Source organism: Lolium rigidum, chromosome 1 (genome assembly GCF_022539505.1).
Source record: "Lolium rigidum isolate FL_2022 chromosome 1, APGP_CSIRO_Lrig_0.1, whole genome shotgun sequence".
NCBI classification, from domain to species: Eukaryota; Viridiplantae; Streptophyta; class Magnoliopsida; order Poales; family Poaceae; genus Lolium; species Lolium rigidum.
Window position 1 is genome coordinate 43,632,831 of NC_061508.1, and position 18,166 is coordinate 43,650,996.

General features: G+C 45.7%; 2 protein-coding genes across 2 annotated transcripts; both read left to right on the top strand.

The window, feature by feature from the left end:
• Positions 1 to 210: 210 nt before the first annotated feature.
• On the top strand, positions 211 to 1,246 carry LOC124707229 (tuliposide A-converting enzyme 1, chloroplastic-like). Its single transcript, XM_047238896.1, has one exon. The coding sequence runs from the start codon at positions 211 to 213 to the stop codon at positions 1,174 to 1,176; it is 966 nt and encodes a 321-aa protein (XP_047094852.1). The 3' UTR covers positions 1,177 to 1,246.
• A 4,669-nt stretch (positions 1,247 to 5,915) lies between these two features.
• On the top strand, positions 5,916 to 6,884 carry LOC124707237 (tuliposide A-converting enzyme b2, amyloplastic-like). Its single transcript, XM_047238908.1, has one exon. The coding sequence runs from the start codon at positions 5,916 to 5,918 to the stop codon at positions 6,882 to 6,884; it is 969 nt and encodes a 322-aa protein (XP_047094864.1).
• Positions 6,885 to 18,166: the final 11,282 nt, after the last annotated feature.

Below are 18,166 nucleotides of genomic sequence, written 5' to 3' on the forward strand. Positions count from 1 at the left end.
CCGCTGGCGGCTAAGCACGGCGCACCTCCACCGTCACCCGGGCCAGCTCCATCGAGCCACCCGCAGCCAAGCTTGTGGATTTAAAAACTTCCAACTTGTTCTTCCAAATGGCCCGTCTCCTACTTATACCACTACTAGTTCACTTTTCCTCCACCGCACTCGATCCATATCACAAGCTCGCCTTCACCTTCACAGAGCGCATTCATCGGAATGGCTCCCAGCAGCGATGCCGCCTGCCCCAGCAGCGAGGTCGAGATCGAGCTCTTCCCCTTCATCCGCGTCTACAAGAACGGCAAGATCGAGCGCCTGTTCGGCACGCGCACCGTTCCGGCGTCCCTCGACGCCACCACGGGCGTGGCCTCCAAGGACGTCACCATCGACCCGGCCACCGGCCTCTCCGTCCGCCTCTACCTCCCGCCCGCAGCCAGTGGCGCCAAGAAGCTGCCCGTCCTCGTGTACGTCCACGGCGGCGGCTTCATGGTCGAGTCGGCGGCCTCCCCGACGTACCACCGCTACCTCAACGCGCTCGCCGCCCGCGCCGGCGCCATCGCTGTGTCCGTCGAGTACCGCCGCGTGCCGGAGCACCCGCTCCCCGCGGCCTATGACGACTCCTTGGCGGCGCTCGCGTGGGCGGTTGACGCATGCGCCGCCGGTGGCGGGGGATCGGAGCCGTGGCTCGCGGCGCACGGGGACGCGTCCCGCGTGTTCCTCGCCGGCGACAGCGCGGGTGCCAACATCGCGCACAACGTCGCCCTGCGCGCCGCCGCCGAGGGCGCGGTGATCGCCGGCGTGATGTTGCTGCACCCCTTCTTCTGGGACCCGTCGAACAGCATGTCGCCGGAGCTGGAGGTCAGGATCCGGCGCGAGTGGCGGTTCATGTGCGCGCGGGCGGATGCCAAGTTGGACGACCCGAGGATCTGCCCGACGTCCGCCGGGGCGGTGCCGCTGCTCGCGGCGATGCCGTGCGGGAGGGTGATGGTGGCCGTGGCCGAGGACGACTTCCTGGTGGCCAAGGGGCGGGCGTACCACGCGGCGCTGCTCGCGAGCGGGTGGCGCGGGGAGGCGGAGCTGGTGGACACACCGGGGCAGGACCACGTGTTCCACCTGCTGCGACCGGGGACGGAGGCGGCCGCCGAGATGTTGGGTCGCGTCGCGGATTTCATTTCTCGTGCTTGACTACCCTTTTGTCTACTGCGTGGCATCGTCTGAGTGTGACAGAGTGACTGAGTGAGGCGTGTCATTGTGTGAGCAGGATCTATTATTCTCGTGGATTCATACAAAAATAAAACCCAGTGCTTTGAAATACTCAGTATACGAGAAGTTTGCTTATCTACACTGACCGGTGCGATGCTGCGTGGCTGAATTCAGGTACCGTTCCCCGTAAAGAAAAAGAATTCAGGTACCGTTGTCTCGCGTGTACAGTACGGGCGTCCATATAAATAGCCCTCCGTTCTCAAATACAATATTCCTATACAAACTATTTTATTATATATACAAGGCCACCAATATTAATCGAGAAAGATTGAATAGATTTCTACCTGGTAGGATGGTTCTTAGAGCATCTCCAGTCGCGTCCCCCAAACCGCGCCGGATCGAGCGTTTGGGGGACGTGTTTTGTTCGTGCCGCGTTTGGGGGACGTCGCTCCCCAGCCGCGTCCCCCAAACGCCGCCCCCAATCAGAAATTCAAATAGATGCATTCAAAAGAGATCGTTCCCGCCGGTTCGTCGCGATCGAGTAGCGGCGATCGATCAAAGTACCGGGCGCGCGATCATATTACAGACCGGTGGTGCATGCAAATTAGAAGAAGGGGTTGGTCGACGGCGTCGTGTCCCGAGTCGACGCAGGCCCGTCGAGCACGACGACCTCGTCGCGATCTGCCTCGTTCCCGTGCATGGTGCGTCTGCTCCGTCGACGACGCGGAGGCCGACGCAGGTGTAGCAGTAGAAGACGCGTCAGCCTGCTCTTGCTGCGCTGCCGCTGCCGCCGATGCCGATGCCGCTGCCAGGGCCGCCGCCGGCGCCTTCCGCGGCTTCGCGAACGGCGCTTTCGCCCCTATCGTCGCATTGCCCGGCGGCTTCTTGGCCGCTTTCTTCGCCATCTTTTTGGGGGCTGTCGGCGGCGCCATGGAATGGGGAGAGGGTAGCGGCGGCGGCGGGTGCACGGCGGGAGGGAGAAAGAAATCGGCGGGATAGGAGAAATGAATCGGCGGCAGGATATGTTTTGGGAGGCCCGTGCGCGGCGGTATAGGCGCGATTTGGCGGGAGCGGCGGGATTTGGCGGGAGTGTGAGACGAATTTTCCCCGTGCCGCTGACGGGTCGGGCCCGCGTCGGTTGGCCTCGCTGCTTGTGTCCGGCGTCCCCGGTGCGTCCCCGTGGGACGGGGACGGGCTCGGGGCGCCGGACACCGTATCGGGGCGCGCCGGACAAAAAAGGGCTTTGGGGGACGCGGCTGGAACGCTTTTTTTGTCCGGCGCGCCCCAAATCCCTTTGGGGGACGGTTTGGGGGACGCGACTGGAGATGCTCTTAATCTGGTCATAGTGGGGAGTAGCTTAGAAAAATAACATGCAGTTAGATATAAGTTGTACAACCTATTATCGCTTCTTGTCATCTCCAGAATTTAATGATAATTAATTTATTTATAGTAAGAAATTAATTCGCTAAGGGAAGATAAATGGTACAATGCATAAAATAATTTTTCCTTATTTTTTTAAGAGATCATCCTTTAATCCCTTAGACTGCTCATAGTGAGAGTAACATAGCTAGTAACATCACATATCTCAAGACATTTTGGTGACATGGCATGCCAATAAATGAAGAAAGAGAGTGAGGTGGTAACTAGCTATGTTACCATAACATCACACACCCCAAGGCAAAATGAGTCTACAACATAATAAATGACACAATGCATGACACCACATATAAGTTCCTACCCACTATGAAGATAGTAACCTAGACTAGTAACATGACATATGTTACTAGTCTAAGTTACTCTCCACTATGACCAGCCTTAGCAGCTAAGGAAAGACAACATTGTCTTTCCTGGCCGTGGAGGCGAGGTGGGGATTCTTTGTGAAGCTGCAAGGTGTGCTACTGCTTCTCTCCTGGCCGGTCTTGGTGGCGAGGAGGAGCAGAAGCGTGGCGTATTGATTTTGGATCGGGGAGGGGGATCATGTCCTCTCCGTCGATGCGCGTGTGGTTGGTTGTTGCTAGCCTGCAACTTCCTCTTCCTTGCCATGGTGGCCAGAAGAGAAGCGGTGGCGATGCACTGGCGGCCCATGCTCGCCGGCTTCTGCCTGCAGGGTGCTATGGGGCTTCTGGACAAGAGCTGCTTCGACCGAAACAAGCGGTGTCCTACAGCGGCGCCGTGAACTTTGGCCGGCAAAGCGGCCCTTCTTCAACCTCCAAGATGAAGGCCCTACGGCGCACTATTCGTCGGAGCTCAACACTTCTCCACCAACAAGTGGTTCGTCCCCGGAGGAGGAGGAGTGGCCAGCGGATCAGATGCTTCGCCGGAAGAATGCTGTTGAGCAGCTCGGCATCGTATCTCGACGGGAACGTCTCGAGATCGCCGGCGAGAGGTGGCGGTGACGCCTAGGGACCCGATTGCTTTTCTAGCTTTTGTCCTAGTGTGTTTTCTGTTAATTTAGAGGGCCTTTCTTCAAATTCTAGGTTTCTCACGGCGAGTGATGATAAAGGTCCTCTTTGTAAATTGTACCCTCCACGTTTTTTTTTCGAAATGGGGTATACCCCAGCTTCTGCATCATGATGATGCACATAGTCCTTTATTAAAAAACAAAATTCCACACAGTGTCATTCACAAAACATCCATCACCGACGATCGATCCAACAATCAACCATCGAAAAGAACTAAGAAACACATACTGAGACTACACATCAACATAGCCTTCTAGTATGTCGCCAATCAGCCTGGCACAAGATATCCTGAGCGGCGGCCATCAGGAGCCGTGTGCAGCCAGAAGCCATAGCATCCCGCTGTCCCTCCGGAGAGAGTAGGCCCCAAAGCTGGACCCAGTGGGAGACCATATGGATAACCTGCAAGAAATGAAAAGAAGTTTTTTTGTTAAAAATTATATCATTTCTGACCCTCCAAATAGACCAACATAAAGCAGAAACCCCAATCCGGATGAAAGCTTTAGATTGTCTATCTACTCCGTTTAACCAATTACCAAACATATTAGTAATGTTGGTTGGAGGTTGAAGATCATAAGTGAAATTAACCGTACGCCATAATAATTTAGCTAAAGGGCAATCAATAAAAAGGTGTTGAATAGTCTCCTGTTCCCCATAGAAAACACATTTTGTACACCCATTCCAATTCCGTTTAGCTAGATTGTCTTTAGTTAACAGCACCTTGTTACTCAAAAACCACATGAAAATCTTGATCTTAAGTGGCACTTTAACCTTCCATAAATATTTCCTCGGAAAAGGGGTATGATCACACATAATATCTTCATACATTGACTTCACTGTAAATATGCCGTTAGATGTCAATTTCCAAACAAAATCATCTTCTTCCTCACTCAAATTTACCCTCATAAGTTTCCGACATAATTGTAACCATAAACTCCATTTGTTACCATTCAAGACCCTCCGGAATGTAATATTCAACGGTGTTTGGGTTAACACCTGTGCAACTGTAACATTCTTATGATGGACGAAACTGCTGAGCCAACGAGTTATTTCCTAACCAGATATCTTCCCAGAAGCGAGTATTCATACCATTACCCACTTTGAGGAAAACCCTAGCAAAAAACTCCTGTTTGACCTCCATCAATCCTTTCCAGAAAGGAGAATGAGTAGGTCTAGCTTGCACTTCCGACAATGTCTTCAGTCTAAGGTATTTATTATGAAGTAATTCTTGCCACACACCGGTTTCATTAAGAAGTTTGAAAAGCCATTTACTCAATAAACACCTATTTTTGATCTCTAGAACTTCGATACCTAAACCACCTTGATCTTTGGGTCTACAAACAATGTTCCATTTTGTAAGCCGGTATTTTTTTTTTTGTTTTCGTCAGACTGCCAAAAGAACCTCGATCTATAGAAGTCCAAATGTTTCCTTACCCCAACAGGTATATCCAGGAAAGACAACATAAACATCGGCAAGCTAGTTAAGACTGAATTAATAAGAACTAACCTATCACCATAGGATAATAACTTACCTTTCCAGCATCCCAATTTACTTTCAAACCGTGTTTCTACCGGATACCAATCTGAATTCCTGAGTTTTTTTTTGTAATGGATCGGATACCTAAATATCTAAAGGGGAGTTGTCCAGCATCACATCCAAAGATCTGCTTATACTGGTCGTCCTCCTCTTTTGCCTTTCTAAAACAAAAAATCTCACTTTTGTGGAAATTAATCTTAAGCCCCGATAACTCCTCGAAGAGACACAAAATTAACTTCATATTAACAGCTTTGTTGAGGTCATGTTCAAGAAAAAGGATAGTATCATCAGCGTACTGTAGTATAGAGAGACCTCCCTCCACCAAATGCGGGATTAATCCTCCGACTTGACCATCCACTTTTGCTCTTTCAATTAGGATGGCAAGCATATCCACTACAATATTAAAAAGCATTGGAGATAAAGGGTCTCCTAGACCCTCCACGTGTGGAATGGTAGTTCTTCAGGGGTTGGAATGGTAGTTCTTCTGGGTCTTCTAGACCCTGTGACCGGCGCCGCTGGCGGCTAAAGCACGGCGCACCTCCACCGTCACCCGGACCAGCTCCATCGAGCCACCCGCAGCCAAGCTTGTGGATATAAAAACTTCCAACTTGTTCGAGCCACTACGGAGTACTTCTTAACTACTCTACTCCTACTTCACTTTTCCTCCACCGCACTCGATCCATATTGCAAGCTCGCCTTCACCTTCACAGAGCGCATCCACAGGAATGGCTCCCAGCAGCGATGCCGCCTGCCCCAGCGAGGTCGAGATGGAGCTCTTCCCCTTCATCCGCGTCTACAAGAATGGCAACATCGAGCGCCTGTTCGGCACGCGCACCGTGCCGGCGTCCGTCGACGCCACCACGGGCGTGGCCTCCAAGGACGTCACCATCGACCCGGCCACCGGCCTCTCCGTCCGCCTCTACCTCCCGGCAGCCGCCGCAGGCGGCAGCGCCAAGAAGCTGCCCGTCCTCGTGTACGTCCACGGCGGCGGCTTCATGGTCGAGTCGGCGGCCTCCCCGACGTACCACCGCTACCTCAACGCCCTCTCCGCCCGAGCCGGCGCCATCGCCGTGTCCGTCGAGTACCGCCGCGCGCCGGAGCACCCGCTCCCAGCCGCCTACGACGACTCCTTGGCGGCGCTCGCGTGGGCGGTTGACGCCTGCACCGCCGGTCCCGCGGGTCCGGAGCCGTGGCTCGCGGCGCACGGGGACGCGTCCCGCGTGTTCCTCGCCGGCGACAGCGCGGGCGGCAACATCGCGCACAACGTCGCCCTGCGCGCCGCGGCCGAGGGCGCGGCGATCGCCGGCGTGATGCTGCTGCACCCTTTTTTCTGGGACCCGTCGAACACCATGTCGCCGGAGCTGGAGGTCAGGATCCGCCGCGAGTGGGCGTTCACGTGCGCGCGCCCCGACGCCGAGGTGGACGACCCGAGGATCTGCCCGACGGCCGCCGGAGCTTCGGCGCGGCTCGCGGCGATGCCGTGCGGGAGGGTGATGGTGGCCGTGGCGGAGAACGACTTCCTGGCGCCCAAGGGGCGGGCGTACCACGCGGCGCTGCTGGCGAGCGGGTGGCGCGGGGAGGCCGAGCTGGTGGACACGCCGGCGCAGGGCCACGTGTTCCACCTGCTGCGACCGTGCACGGAGGCGGCCACCGAGATGTTGGGCCGCGTCGCGGATTTCATTTCTCGTGCTTGACTACCCGTTGATCATTATGCCCGCTGCGTCTGCGTGGAATCGTCTTGAGTGTGACAGACTGACTGAGTGATTCGTGTCATGTGTGACTAGGATTTACTATTCTAGTGGTTGCATAAATAAAAAAAGGAAAAAATCAATGCCTTGAAATATATGCTCGTAGTACAATAAGTTTCGCAAAGAAAAGACATTTTTTATGAGCTACGTAAAAAAGACAACTTTTGGTGATTCAAAATACTAGCTTTTTACGTGACATGTTTTTATATTTTTTACGTAGATCAAATAAAATATCTTTTTTCCACAAACTTTTGTGAGTAAACATAGAATGTCAAAATATACATCTAGGATTTTTCGTCATAATTTTTCACTATTTTAGAATAAATTTAAAATATTTTTTTTCTTAATAGGTGTATTTAGACCTAAGAACCAAAACACCATGTCCCGTTGAACCAAAACACCATGTCCCGTTTATTAAGGCTTTGTATACTTTTCTAGTATTTCCACCTTCAAGAAGTTTGAGGATAAGAAAAAACCCGACCTGGCTTCGGTCTCACCCCCGCACGGGCGGACGGGAGCCCTCCGTACAGCGTTGCCACTCCCCTTCCCCTTCCAACCCCCCTCTCCATCGTCGCTGGCGTGGGCCGCGGAGCGTTGCCTGGACTGCGTCGGCGGCAGTAGCCGGGCTTCTACTATGCGCAAGGTGAGGTGGCGCAGCGCACAGATTCCCGCGGCGGTGCTTCTCGGTCTGTTGGCGGTCCGGCGAGGCTGGGTGGACATGGAGGCAATGGAACAGCGGCTTCGCAGCGTGGTGTCGTGGTAGCTTGAGGGCTGCCGGCGGGCTTTGCTTGTGCGGCCGGTGGTACCCCTACCGACACAGATTTGGTCCCTTTGGGCCCCATCTGGGTCAGGTCGGGTGGTGGCGGTGAAATACGCCATTTTTTCTCGCGTTTAAACCTTTAGCTAAGTCAAGAAATTGACTAAGTTTCCTACTCAATGCACTACTAATGACTAATTATTGCAAAGATATGAAATCTCTTCTATATTTGAATGGTATGCAGGAAATCACGTCATAATGACAAATGGACCTGCAATAACTGAAGAAAATCGCATCACAAGTACGGCAAAGTTGACCAGACGCCGAAAGGCGGTTCTAGAGAGTTTAAACCCTATAAGGTCTGTGAAGGACACGACGCTAAAGAGAGAGCCATTCGTCGCCAAACAGAGCCTCCATCAATGAAATCCATCTACACCAAACCGAAGGACATCCACCACCATAGTTCATCCATTCCGTCTCCCATCTCCTCCATAGCCATAGCCATCACCATTGTAATAGAGATCTCCTTGAGAATTGATGATCATTGTAAGAATATTGTGATTTCAATCCAAAGTATATGCCACAATGATTTCTATCTTTGATCTTGATATTATGTGTGAGTAGTCCTCACGGGCTGCGGGTTTGGGTGAATCCTCGCAGCGTTTATATGCATCTAATCTCATAAATATGTGTAAGAATTTGTGATGACCCAGCGTACCACTGCATGGTGTAGTACACAAGTCGTTGACATAACACAAGTGAAACACCGTTCCACTCATATTACATCTCTCAGAGTGGTACAACAGAAACATATGCGAGTCCAAGGTATGTCTAGAGAAGTACACACGAGTTGTTTACATAAGATCAACACAACCTCTTACTTTACAAAGGAGGTAAAACTTCAAATAAAGCTCCAGTAGAACGACTCGTAGTCTATCTTATTGCTATCTCAAGTTTAAGAGCTACTTGGCTTGCTATAGAAATCTAACTACTTAGGTGCTAGGATTAGGGAAAGGTTCCCTTCTATTACTAGTCTAAGTTTCCACTCTAGCCGATGCGAAGTTGACTCCATTGACTTCTTTGATTAGATTCTTCATCTTGTTGCAGCTTGACTCCTTTGTCTTCGAGTTCCACGGTAGTTTCTCCTTCGGTGCCTTGATCTAAGAAGGGGGTTCAAATGGGATAGAATGAGTACGAGCGTACTCAAGCAAGTCCATATTAGGAAATAGGTGTATCATGCACTAGCTACAGCCATAGACCGTAAAGTCATAGGCCAATGCAAGTTTTCATAAACATTTCTTCAAAAGGTTTATTTTATTCCGAAAACTATGCCCGTCGGTCTTCATAGGTTGAACGAACTTCGTGGAGTTCCTTTCCGCCACGTTCGCAGTTCCCTTCCCGAACAGGGAGTGACAGCCACAATTCGCATCCTCTCGCAGAGGTGCGTTACTTTTCCCATAAGAGAACTTATCCTTGATACCAACCGGGTGATCGTTCCCGTCCACACTTCCTTGGTGTGGGGCCAGTGTAAGGTCCAAGCCAATCACCGCCTTCTCCGCGACCCCGCAAACCCACCCTTTTGTCCACCCGTACACTCCCGAGTAGACTTCTCCCGATAATACGGCTTTACTCACGGTGCACTTTGGACAATCCATCATAGATCGTAGAGCCCGACATCACACACGGATGGGGATTTAAAAGGCTATCCCAACCTACTGGCAGTGCCTCCAACACCCCGCGGCTCTACCAATACGTTGGCGTGCGTAAGGGAAAAGATACAGATGACTTCCCTGCGAGCCATTATAGATCTTATGGTCAACGCGATATGTACGGCGCTAGAATCACTCGGACTGGCATTGGTACTTAGTCCTAGATGAGTAGTACCCATGCAATGGAACATCCACCATATCAACACATACCATGGTTCCATTGCCCACCACATAGTCATATTCATAATTGTAAAATAATACTTTGCTTTTCAATGCATGAGTGATAAGTATAGTACTTTGCATATAGTTTGATACAAATAATCAAATGAGATGAGCAAGCGATGAACTTGCCTTTCTTGACTGCAAGATTATGCAGGCAAAAGCTTCGATACGTGAGAACTCCAAATGCTGAAATACCATCATCGTCCGTAAGGACAATGTTTAAAGAACTGGCAAAAATGCTATAATGCATAGTATGAGATGCAATCGTCCCGAGCGTAACCTAACCTCGATGATTTAGGATGTATGAGTTGTAAAGATTTCTTTAGGGTTGGTTGCACTTTTAGAATGGTTCTCAAACAAGGTTCTTATTAGGGTTTGGTTATATTAGCATCATAATCAAGTGATATAAGACATCATAACAATCATACACATAAAGAATAATGGTGGAATAATAGATAAAGAACAGTTGTTAATTTTAAGTTCTATAGAACATGGTTGATGATTACTTATACTATACTTCAAAAGAATAACTTCTGAAGAACATGTTGTTTAAGTGATAATAGGTATTTCAAAGAAGGATTAGGGCTTCTAAGGTTTGATTGACATCTGTACTTCAAAAGAATAACTTTTGAAGAACATGTTAAATAAGGGTATGAACTACTATACATAGGAGCTATGTAACTCTAGGGTTTACTATTGGGTTCATTTAATTTCACTAATAGGAACTAGTTGGGTTCTTTAAGTAGAATGGGTTTATATGTAGCAGGTATTGATAGGGTTATTACCATGGTTTCCCATATACATCATATCAAAGGATGGTTATTAAGATGGTTCCATAGGTTTGCTATTAGGTTTACTATGGCTTCATATTTGCTTTACCAAATAATCTCTAATGGTTTCTAAGCTAAGTGGCTTATCATTTCCTAAGTAGGGTTTAGTGGAATAGAAGCATGTGTTGTGTATTGCTACATAAGGTTGGTACTAGGGTTTATCTTATGGTTCTACTAGGGTTTAATGATTGAGGTTTATCCTAATGGTGTGGTATAATGGAGTGGTGATCAATGGTACTAATCCAATTAACAAGTTAGGGTTTGCTCCTAAGTGATACTAGAGAATAATATAGGTTTTAATTAAGAATAGGGACATGAAATGATAATCTCATGGGAGTTGGTTTTATGCTAGTGGATCATAATCATGCATTCATTGGTTGTTTATTAAGTGTCTACACCTAAAGGTGAAGTGGATATAATCATATGGGCTGAACCTCTAGAGTTTTAGGGTTGCACTAATTTAGGATGATCACATGAAATAATGGGATCAAGGTCTTACTTAATTTGAAACTAGGGTTTCTAAGCTATGGTATAACTCCTAAAATAATAATTGGTAATAGAGTTGTGGTTACTAATTATTTTGAATCAAAATTAGTGATGGTTTGACATTTTATTAATTTTTCCACAAGAATTAATAATTAGGGTAACTCCTATTTTGGTTTAATTAAGAATCAGGGTTTAATAATTGTTATTAGGGTTTAAAATAGTTAACTTGTTAACTAAATATGTTTAAGTAAATAAGTGAAAGACCAAAATAATATTGGCTTTTAATATTTTCTTGAGTTATTACTATTTAAAGAAAATAGAAAATAGTAATTTGCAAACTAGGGTTTATGAATTACCACTAATAATTAAGTTAATGCAATTATGGTAAATAAAATTAATTTTAACATTTAACTTAGTTACTGAATAGTTAAAATTTAATTTTTATAACTTCACTAATTATTGAATTCAAATTGTATTTTAAATAAATGAAATGGCATAATTAATAAGGTTAAAAATAAGTGAAATTTTATTTTGACACACATTTTTGTTTTATATTTTATTTGAATAGAGTTTATTTTTGTGAGCATTCTGATATATTATTTATCTTTTTCTGAGTTCAAATGAAATTTCTATGATTTTGCAAAGTTTCAGTATTTTACTGGAATTTGAAATTAAATGAAAATACTAAACATACCGATTCGCTACCTAGCATGAGACACTGACTGGTGGGGTCGCTGATACGTCTCCAACGTATCGATAATTTCTTGTGTTCCATGCCACATTATTGATGTTATCTACATGTTTTATGCACACTTTATGTCATATTCGTGCATTTTCTGGAACTAACCTATTAACAAGATGCCGAAGTGCCGTTCTCGTTTTCTGCTGTTTTTTGTTTCAGAAATCCTAGTAACGAAATATTCTCGGAATCGGACGAAATCAACGCCAAAGATCTTAGAATCCCCGGAAGCATCCAGAACACACGAGAGGGATCAGAGGGGGGCCACAGGGCCACGAAACCCTACCCCGGCGCGGCCAAGGGGGGGGGCGCCCCCGTAGGGTGTGGGCCCCCCTTCGACCTTCATGCGCCGCCTCTTCGCCTATATAAAGCCCCTGGATCAGAAAACCCGACAACAATTGACGAAACCCACAGAAACCTTCCAGAGCCGCCGCCATCGCGAAGCCAAGATCTGGGGGACAGGATCTCGCTCCGGCACCCTGCCGGAGCGGGGAAGTGCCCCGGAAGGCTTCTCCATCGACACCGCTGCCATCTCCACCGCCATCTTCATCACCGCTGCTGCTCCCATGAGGAGGGAGTAGTTCTCCATCGAGGCTCGGGGCTGTACCGGTAGCTATGTGGTTCATCTCTCTCCTATGTGTGTCAATACAATAATCTCATGAGCTGCCTTACATGATTGAGATTCATATGATGATGCTTGTAATCTAGATGTCATTATGCTAGTCAAGTGAGTTTTACCTATGTGATCTCCGGAGACTCCTAGTCCCACGTGTGTAAAGGTGACAAGTGTGTGCACCGTGTGGGTCTCTTAGGCTAGATTTCACAGAATACTTACTCATTGAATGGTATAGTGAGGTGCTTATTTATATCTCTTTATGATTGCAGCATGTCGTATCACAATTTATCTATGTGCTACTCTAGTGATGTGTTATTAAAGTAGTTTATTCCTCCCGCACGTGTGTAAAGGTGACAAGGCGTGCACCGTGTTAGTACTTGGTTTATGCTATGATCATGATCTCTTGTAGATTATGGAGTTAACTATTGCTATGATAATATTGATGTGATCTATTCCTCCTACATATGCATGAAGGTGACAAGTGTGCATGCTATGCTAGTACTTGGTTTAGTCTGTTGATCTATCTTACACTAAAGGTTACTAAAACATGAGCATTATTGTGGAGCTTGTTAACTCCGGCATTGAGGGTTCGTGTAATCCTACGCAATGTGTTCATCATCCAACAAAAGTGTAGAGTATGCATTTATCTGTTCTGTTATGTGATCAATGTTGAGAGTGTCCACTAGTGAAAGTCTATTCCCTAGGCCTTGTTCCTAAATACTCGCTGAGTTACTACTACTTGTTTACTACCGCTGCGTTACTACTCATCGCGTTACTACGCTTGTTTATCGTTTTTATCGCATTACTCATGCTGCAATACCACCACCATCAACTACACGCCAAGCACTTTTCTGGCACCGTTGCTACTGCTCATACTTATTCATACCACCTGTATTTCACTATCTCTTCGCCGAACTAGGCACCTATTAGGTGTGTTGGGGACACAAGAGACTTCTTGCTTTGTGGTTGCGGTGGTTGCATGAGAGGGATATCTTTGACCTCTTCCTCCCCGAGTTCGATAAACCTTGGGTATCCACTTAAGGGAAACTTGCCGCTGTTCTACAAACCTCTCGCTCTTGGAGGCCCAACACCTGTCTACAAGAATAGAAGCTCCCGTAGACATCAAGCACTTTTCCGGCGCCGTTGCCGGGGAGGAAAGGTAAAAAGGCTCTCATACTACGGTCTCGGGTAAAGTATTTTTCTGGCGCCGTTGTGTGTGTGCTCAAAGCTATTTCCTTTAGATCCTGCAATTGCATCTTGTTGTTTCTTGTTTACACTAGTTTGGCATAATGTACAAGAGTGAGCTTCTTGTTCTATTTTCTGATTTAAAACATGGATTGTTTGATGCGAAAATTAAAAAACCTATGAAATCTTCTTTGCATGCTGGTAGTAATATTAGTATGAACGCTTTGAACACCATTGTTGACAATAAAATAGAAAGTTCTAAGCTTGGGGAAGCTGGTTTTCATGATCTCTTTAGTCCCCCAAGCATTGAGGAGAAAATTTTCTTTGATGATACTTTGCCTCCTATTTATGATGATTATAATGATAGTGGTCTTTTGGTGCCACTTACTGCTGAGAGAAAATTTTGTTGTGATTATACTATGCCTCCTACACTTGATGAGAATAATAATGATAGCTACTTTGTTGAATTTGCTCCCACTACAACTAATAAAATTGATTATGCTTATGTGGAGAGTAATAATTTTATGCATGAGACTCATGATAAGAATGCTTTATGTGATAGTTATATTGTTGAGTTTGCTCATGTTGCTACTGAAAGTTATTATGAGAGAGGAAAATATGGTTGTAGAAATTTTCATGTTACTAAAATGCCTCTCTATGCGCTGAAATTTTTGAAGCTACACTTGTTTTATCTTCCTATGCTTGTTACTTTGCTCTTCATGAACTTGTTTATTTACAAGATTCCTATGCATAGGAAGCATGTTAGACTTAAATGTGTTTTGAATTTGCCTCTTGATGCTCTCTTTTGCTTCAAATACTATTTCTTGCGAGTGCATCATTAAAACTGCTGAGCCCATCTTAATGGCTAAAAAGAAAGAACTTCTTGGGAGATAACCCATGTGTTATTTTGCTACAGTACTTTGTTTTATATTTGTGTCTTGGAAGTTGTTTACTACTGTAGCAACCTCTCCTTATCTTAGTTTTATGTTTTGTTGTGCCAAGTAAAGTCTTTGATAGTAAAGTAAGTACTAGATTTGGATTACTGCGCAGAAACAGATTTCTTTGCTGTCACGAATCTGGGCAAAATTCTCTGTAGGTAACTCAGAAAATTATGCCAATTTACGTGAGTGATCCTCAGATATGTACGCAACTTTCATTCAATTTGAGCATTTTCATTTGAGCAAGTCTGGTGGCCTAATAAAATCCATCTTTACGGACTGTTCTGTTTTGACAGATTCTGCCTTTTATTTCGCATTGCCTCTTTTGCTATGTTGGATGAATTTCTTTGATCCATTAAGGTCCAGTAGCTTTATGCAATGTCCAGAAGTGTTAAGAATGATTGTGTCACCTCTGAACATGTTAATTTTTATTGTCCACTAACCCTCTAATGAGTTGTTTCGAGTTTGGTGTGGAGGAAGTTTTCAAGGGTCAAGAGAGGAGGATGATATACTACGATCAAGAAGAGTGAAAAGTCTAAGCTTGGGGATGCCCCGGTGGTTCATCCCTGCATATATCAAGAAGACTCAAGCTGTCTAAGCTTGGGGATGCCCAAGGCATCCCCTTCTTCATCGACAACATTATCAGGTTCCTCCCCTGAAACTATATTTTTATTCGGCCACATCTTATGTGCTTTACTTGGAGCGTCTGTGTGCTTTTGTTTTTGTTTGTATTTGAATAAATTGGATTACATCATGCTTGTGTGGGAGAGAGACACGCTCCGCTGGTTCATATGAACACATGTGTTCTTAGCTCATAATATTCATGGCGAAGTTTCCTCTTCGTTAAATTGTTATATGGTTGGAATTGGAAAATGATACATGTAGTAATTGCTATAAATGTCTTGGGTAATGTGATACTTGGCAATTGTTGTGCTCATGCTTAAGCTCTTGCATCATATGCTTTGCACCCATTAATGAAGAAATACATAGAGCATGCTAAAATTTGGTTTGCATATTTGGTTTCTCTGAGGTCTAGATAATTTCTAGTAAGGTGTTTGAACAACAAGGAAGATGATGTATAGTCTTATAATACTTGTAATATGTCTTTTATGTGAGTTTTGCTGCACCGGTTCATCCTTGTGTTTGTTTCAAATAACCTTGCTAGCCTAAACCTTGTATCGAGAGGGAATACTTCTCATGCATCCAAAATACTTGAGCCAACCACTATGCCATTTGTGTCCACCATACCTACCTATACTACATGGTATTTTCCCGCCATTCCAAAGTAAATTGCTTGAGTGCTACCTTTAAAATTCCATCATTCACCTTTGCAATATATAGCTCATGGGACAAATAGCTTAAAAACTATTGTAGTATTGAATATGTAATTATGCACTTTATCTCTTATTAAGTTGCTTGTTGTGCGATAACCATGTTTACTGGGGAACGCCATCAACTCTTTGTTGAATTTCATGTGAGTTGCTATGCATGTTCGTCTTGTCTGAAGTAAGGGCGATCTACACCGAGTTGAATGGTTTGAGCATGCATATTGTGAGAGAAGAACATTGGGCCGCTAACTAAAGCCATGATTCATGGTGGAAGTTTCAGTTTTGGACAAATATCCTCAAATCTCTAATGAGAAAAGAATTAATTGTTGTCAAATGCTTAAAGCATTAAAAGAGGAGTCCATTATCTGTTGTCTATGTTGTCCCGGTATGGATGTCTAAGTTGAGAATAATCAAAAGCGAGAAATCCAAATGCGAGCTTTCTCCTTAGACCTTTGTACGAGGCGGCATAGAGGTACCCCTTTGTGAAACTTGGTTAAAGCATATGTATTGCGGTGATAATCCGGGTAGTCCAAGCTAATTAGGACAAGGTGCGGGCACTATTGGTACACTATGCATGAGGCTTGCAACTTATAAGATATAATTTACATGATGCATATGCTTTATTACTACCGTTGACAAAATTGTTTCATGTTTTCAAATCAAAGCTCTAGCACAAATATAGCAATCGATGCTTTTCCTCTATGAGGACCATTCTTTTACTTTCAATGTTGAGTCAGTTCACCTATTTCTCTCCACCTCAAGAAGCAAACACTTGTGTGAACTGTGCATTGATTCCTACATACTTGCTTATTGCACTTATTATATTACTCTATGTTGACAATATCCATGAGATATACATGTTACAAGTTGAAAGCAACCGCTGAAACTTAATCTTCTTTTGTGTTGCTTCAATACCTTTACTTTGAATTATTGCTTTATGAGTTAACTCTTATGCAAGACTTATTGATGCTTGTCTTGAAGTGCTATTCATGAAAAGTCTTTGCTATATGATTCAGTTGTTTACTCATGCCATTACCATTGTTTTGATCGCTGCATTCACTACATATGCTTTACAAATAGTATGATCAAGTTTATGATGGCATGTCACTCCACAAATTATCTTTGTTATCGTTTTACCTGCTCGGGACGAGCGTAACCAAGCTTGGGGATGCCGATACGTCTCCAACGTATCGATAATTTCTTGTGTTCCATGCCACATTATTGATGTTATCTACATGTTTTATGCACACTTTATGTCATATTCGTGCATTTTCTCGGAACTAACCTATTAACAAGATGCCGAAGTGCCGGTTCCTGTTTTCTCGCTGTTTTTGGTTTCGTAAATCCTAGTAACGAAATATTCTCGGAATCGGACGAAATCAACGCCAAAGATCTTAGAATCCCCGGAAGCATCCAGAACACACGAGAGGGATCAGAGGGGGGCCACAGGGCCACGAAACCCTACCCCGGCGCGGCCAAGGGGGGGGGCGCCCCCCTAGGGTGTGGGCCCCCCTTCGACCTTCATGCGCCGCCTCTTCGCCTATATAAAGCCCCTGGATCAGAAAACTCGACAACAATTGACGAAACCCACAGAAACCTTCCAGAGCCGCCGCCATCGCGAAGCCAAGATCTGGGGGACAGGATCTCTGTTCCGGCACCCTGCCGGAGCGGGGAAGTGCCCCGGAAGGCTTCTCCATCGACACCGCTGCCATCTCCACCGCCATCTTCATCACCGCTGCTTGCTCCCATGAGGAGGGAGTAGTTCTCCATCGAGGCTCGGGGCTGTACCGGTAGCTATGTGGTTCATCTCTCTCCTATGTGTGTCAATACAATAATCTCATGAGCTGCCTTACATGATTGAGATTCATATGATGATGCTTGTAATCTAGATGTCATTATGCTAGTCAAGTGAGTTTTACCTATGTGATCTCCGGAGACTCCTAGTCCCACGTGTGTAAAGGTGACGAGTGTGTGCACCGTGTGGGTCTCTTAGGCTAGATTTCACAGAATACTTACTCATTGAATGGTATAGTGAGGTGCTTATTTATATCTCTTTATGATTGCAGCATGTCGTATCACAATTTATCTATGTGCTACTCTAGTGATGTGTTATTAAAGTAGTTTATTCCTCCTGCACGTGTGTAAAGGTGACAGTGCGTGCACCGTGTTAGTACTTGGTTTATGCTATGATCATGATTGTCAACACCCGGATTTTTAAGTCCAGATGCCTATTATGCCGTACATCGCAATCCCAGGAATATTGTTGTTGCGAGACATAATAGTTGAATATCATAGAGTCATCATTTATTACAACACATAATCGTCTTACAAAGGTAGATCACATGATCCAATATTACAATAGTAGTTGATCTATCGATCAACGAACATCACAAATAGCGGAAGCGAAGTAGTAGTGGC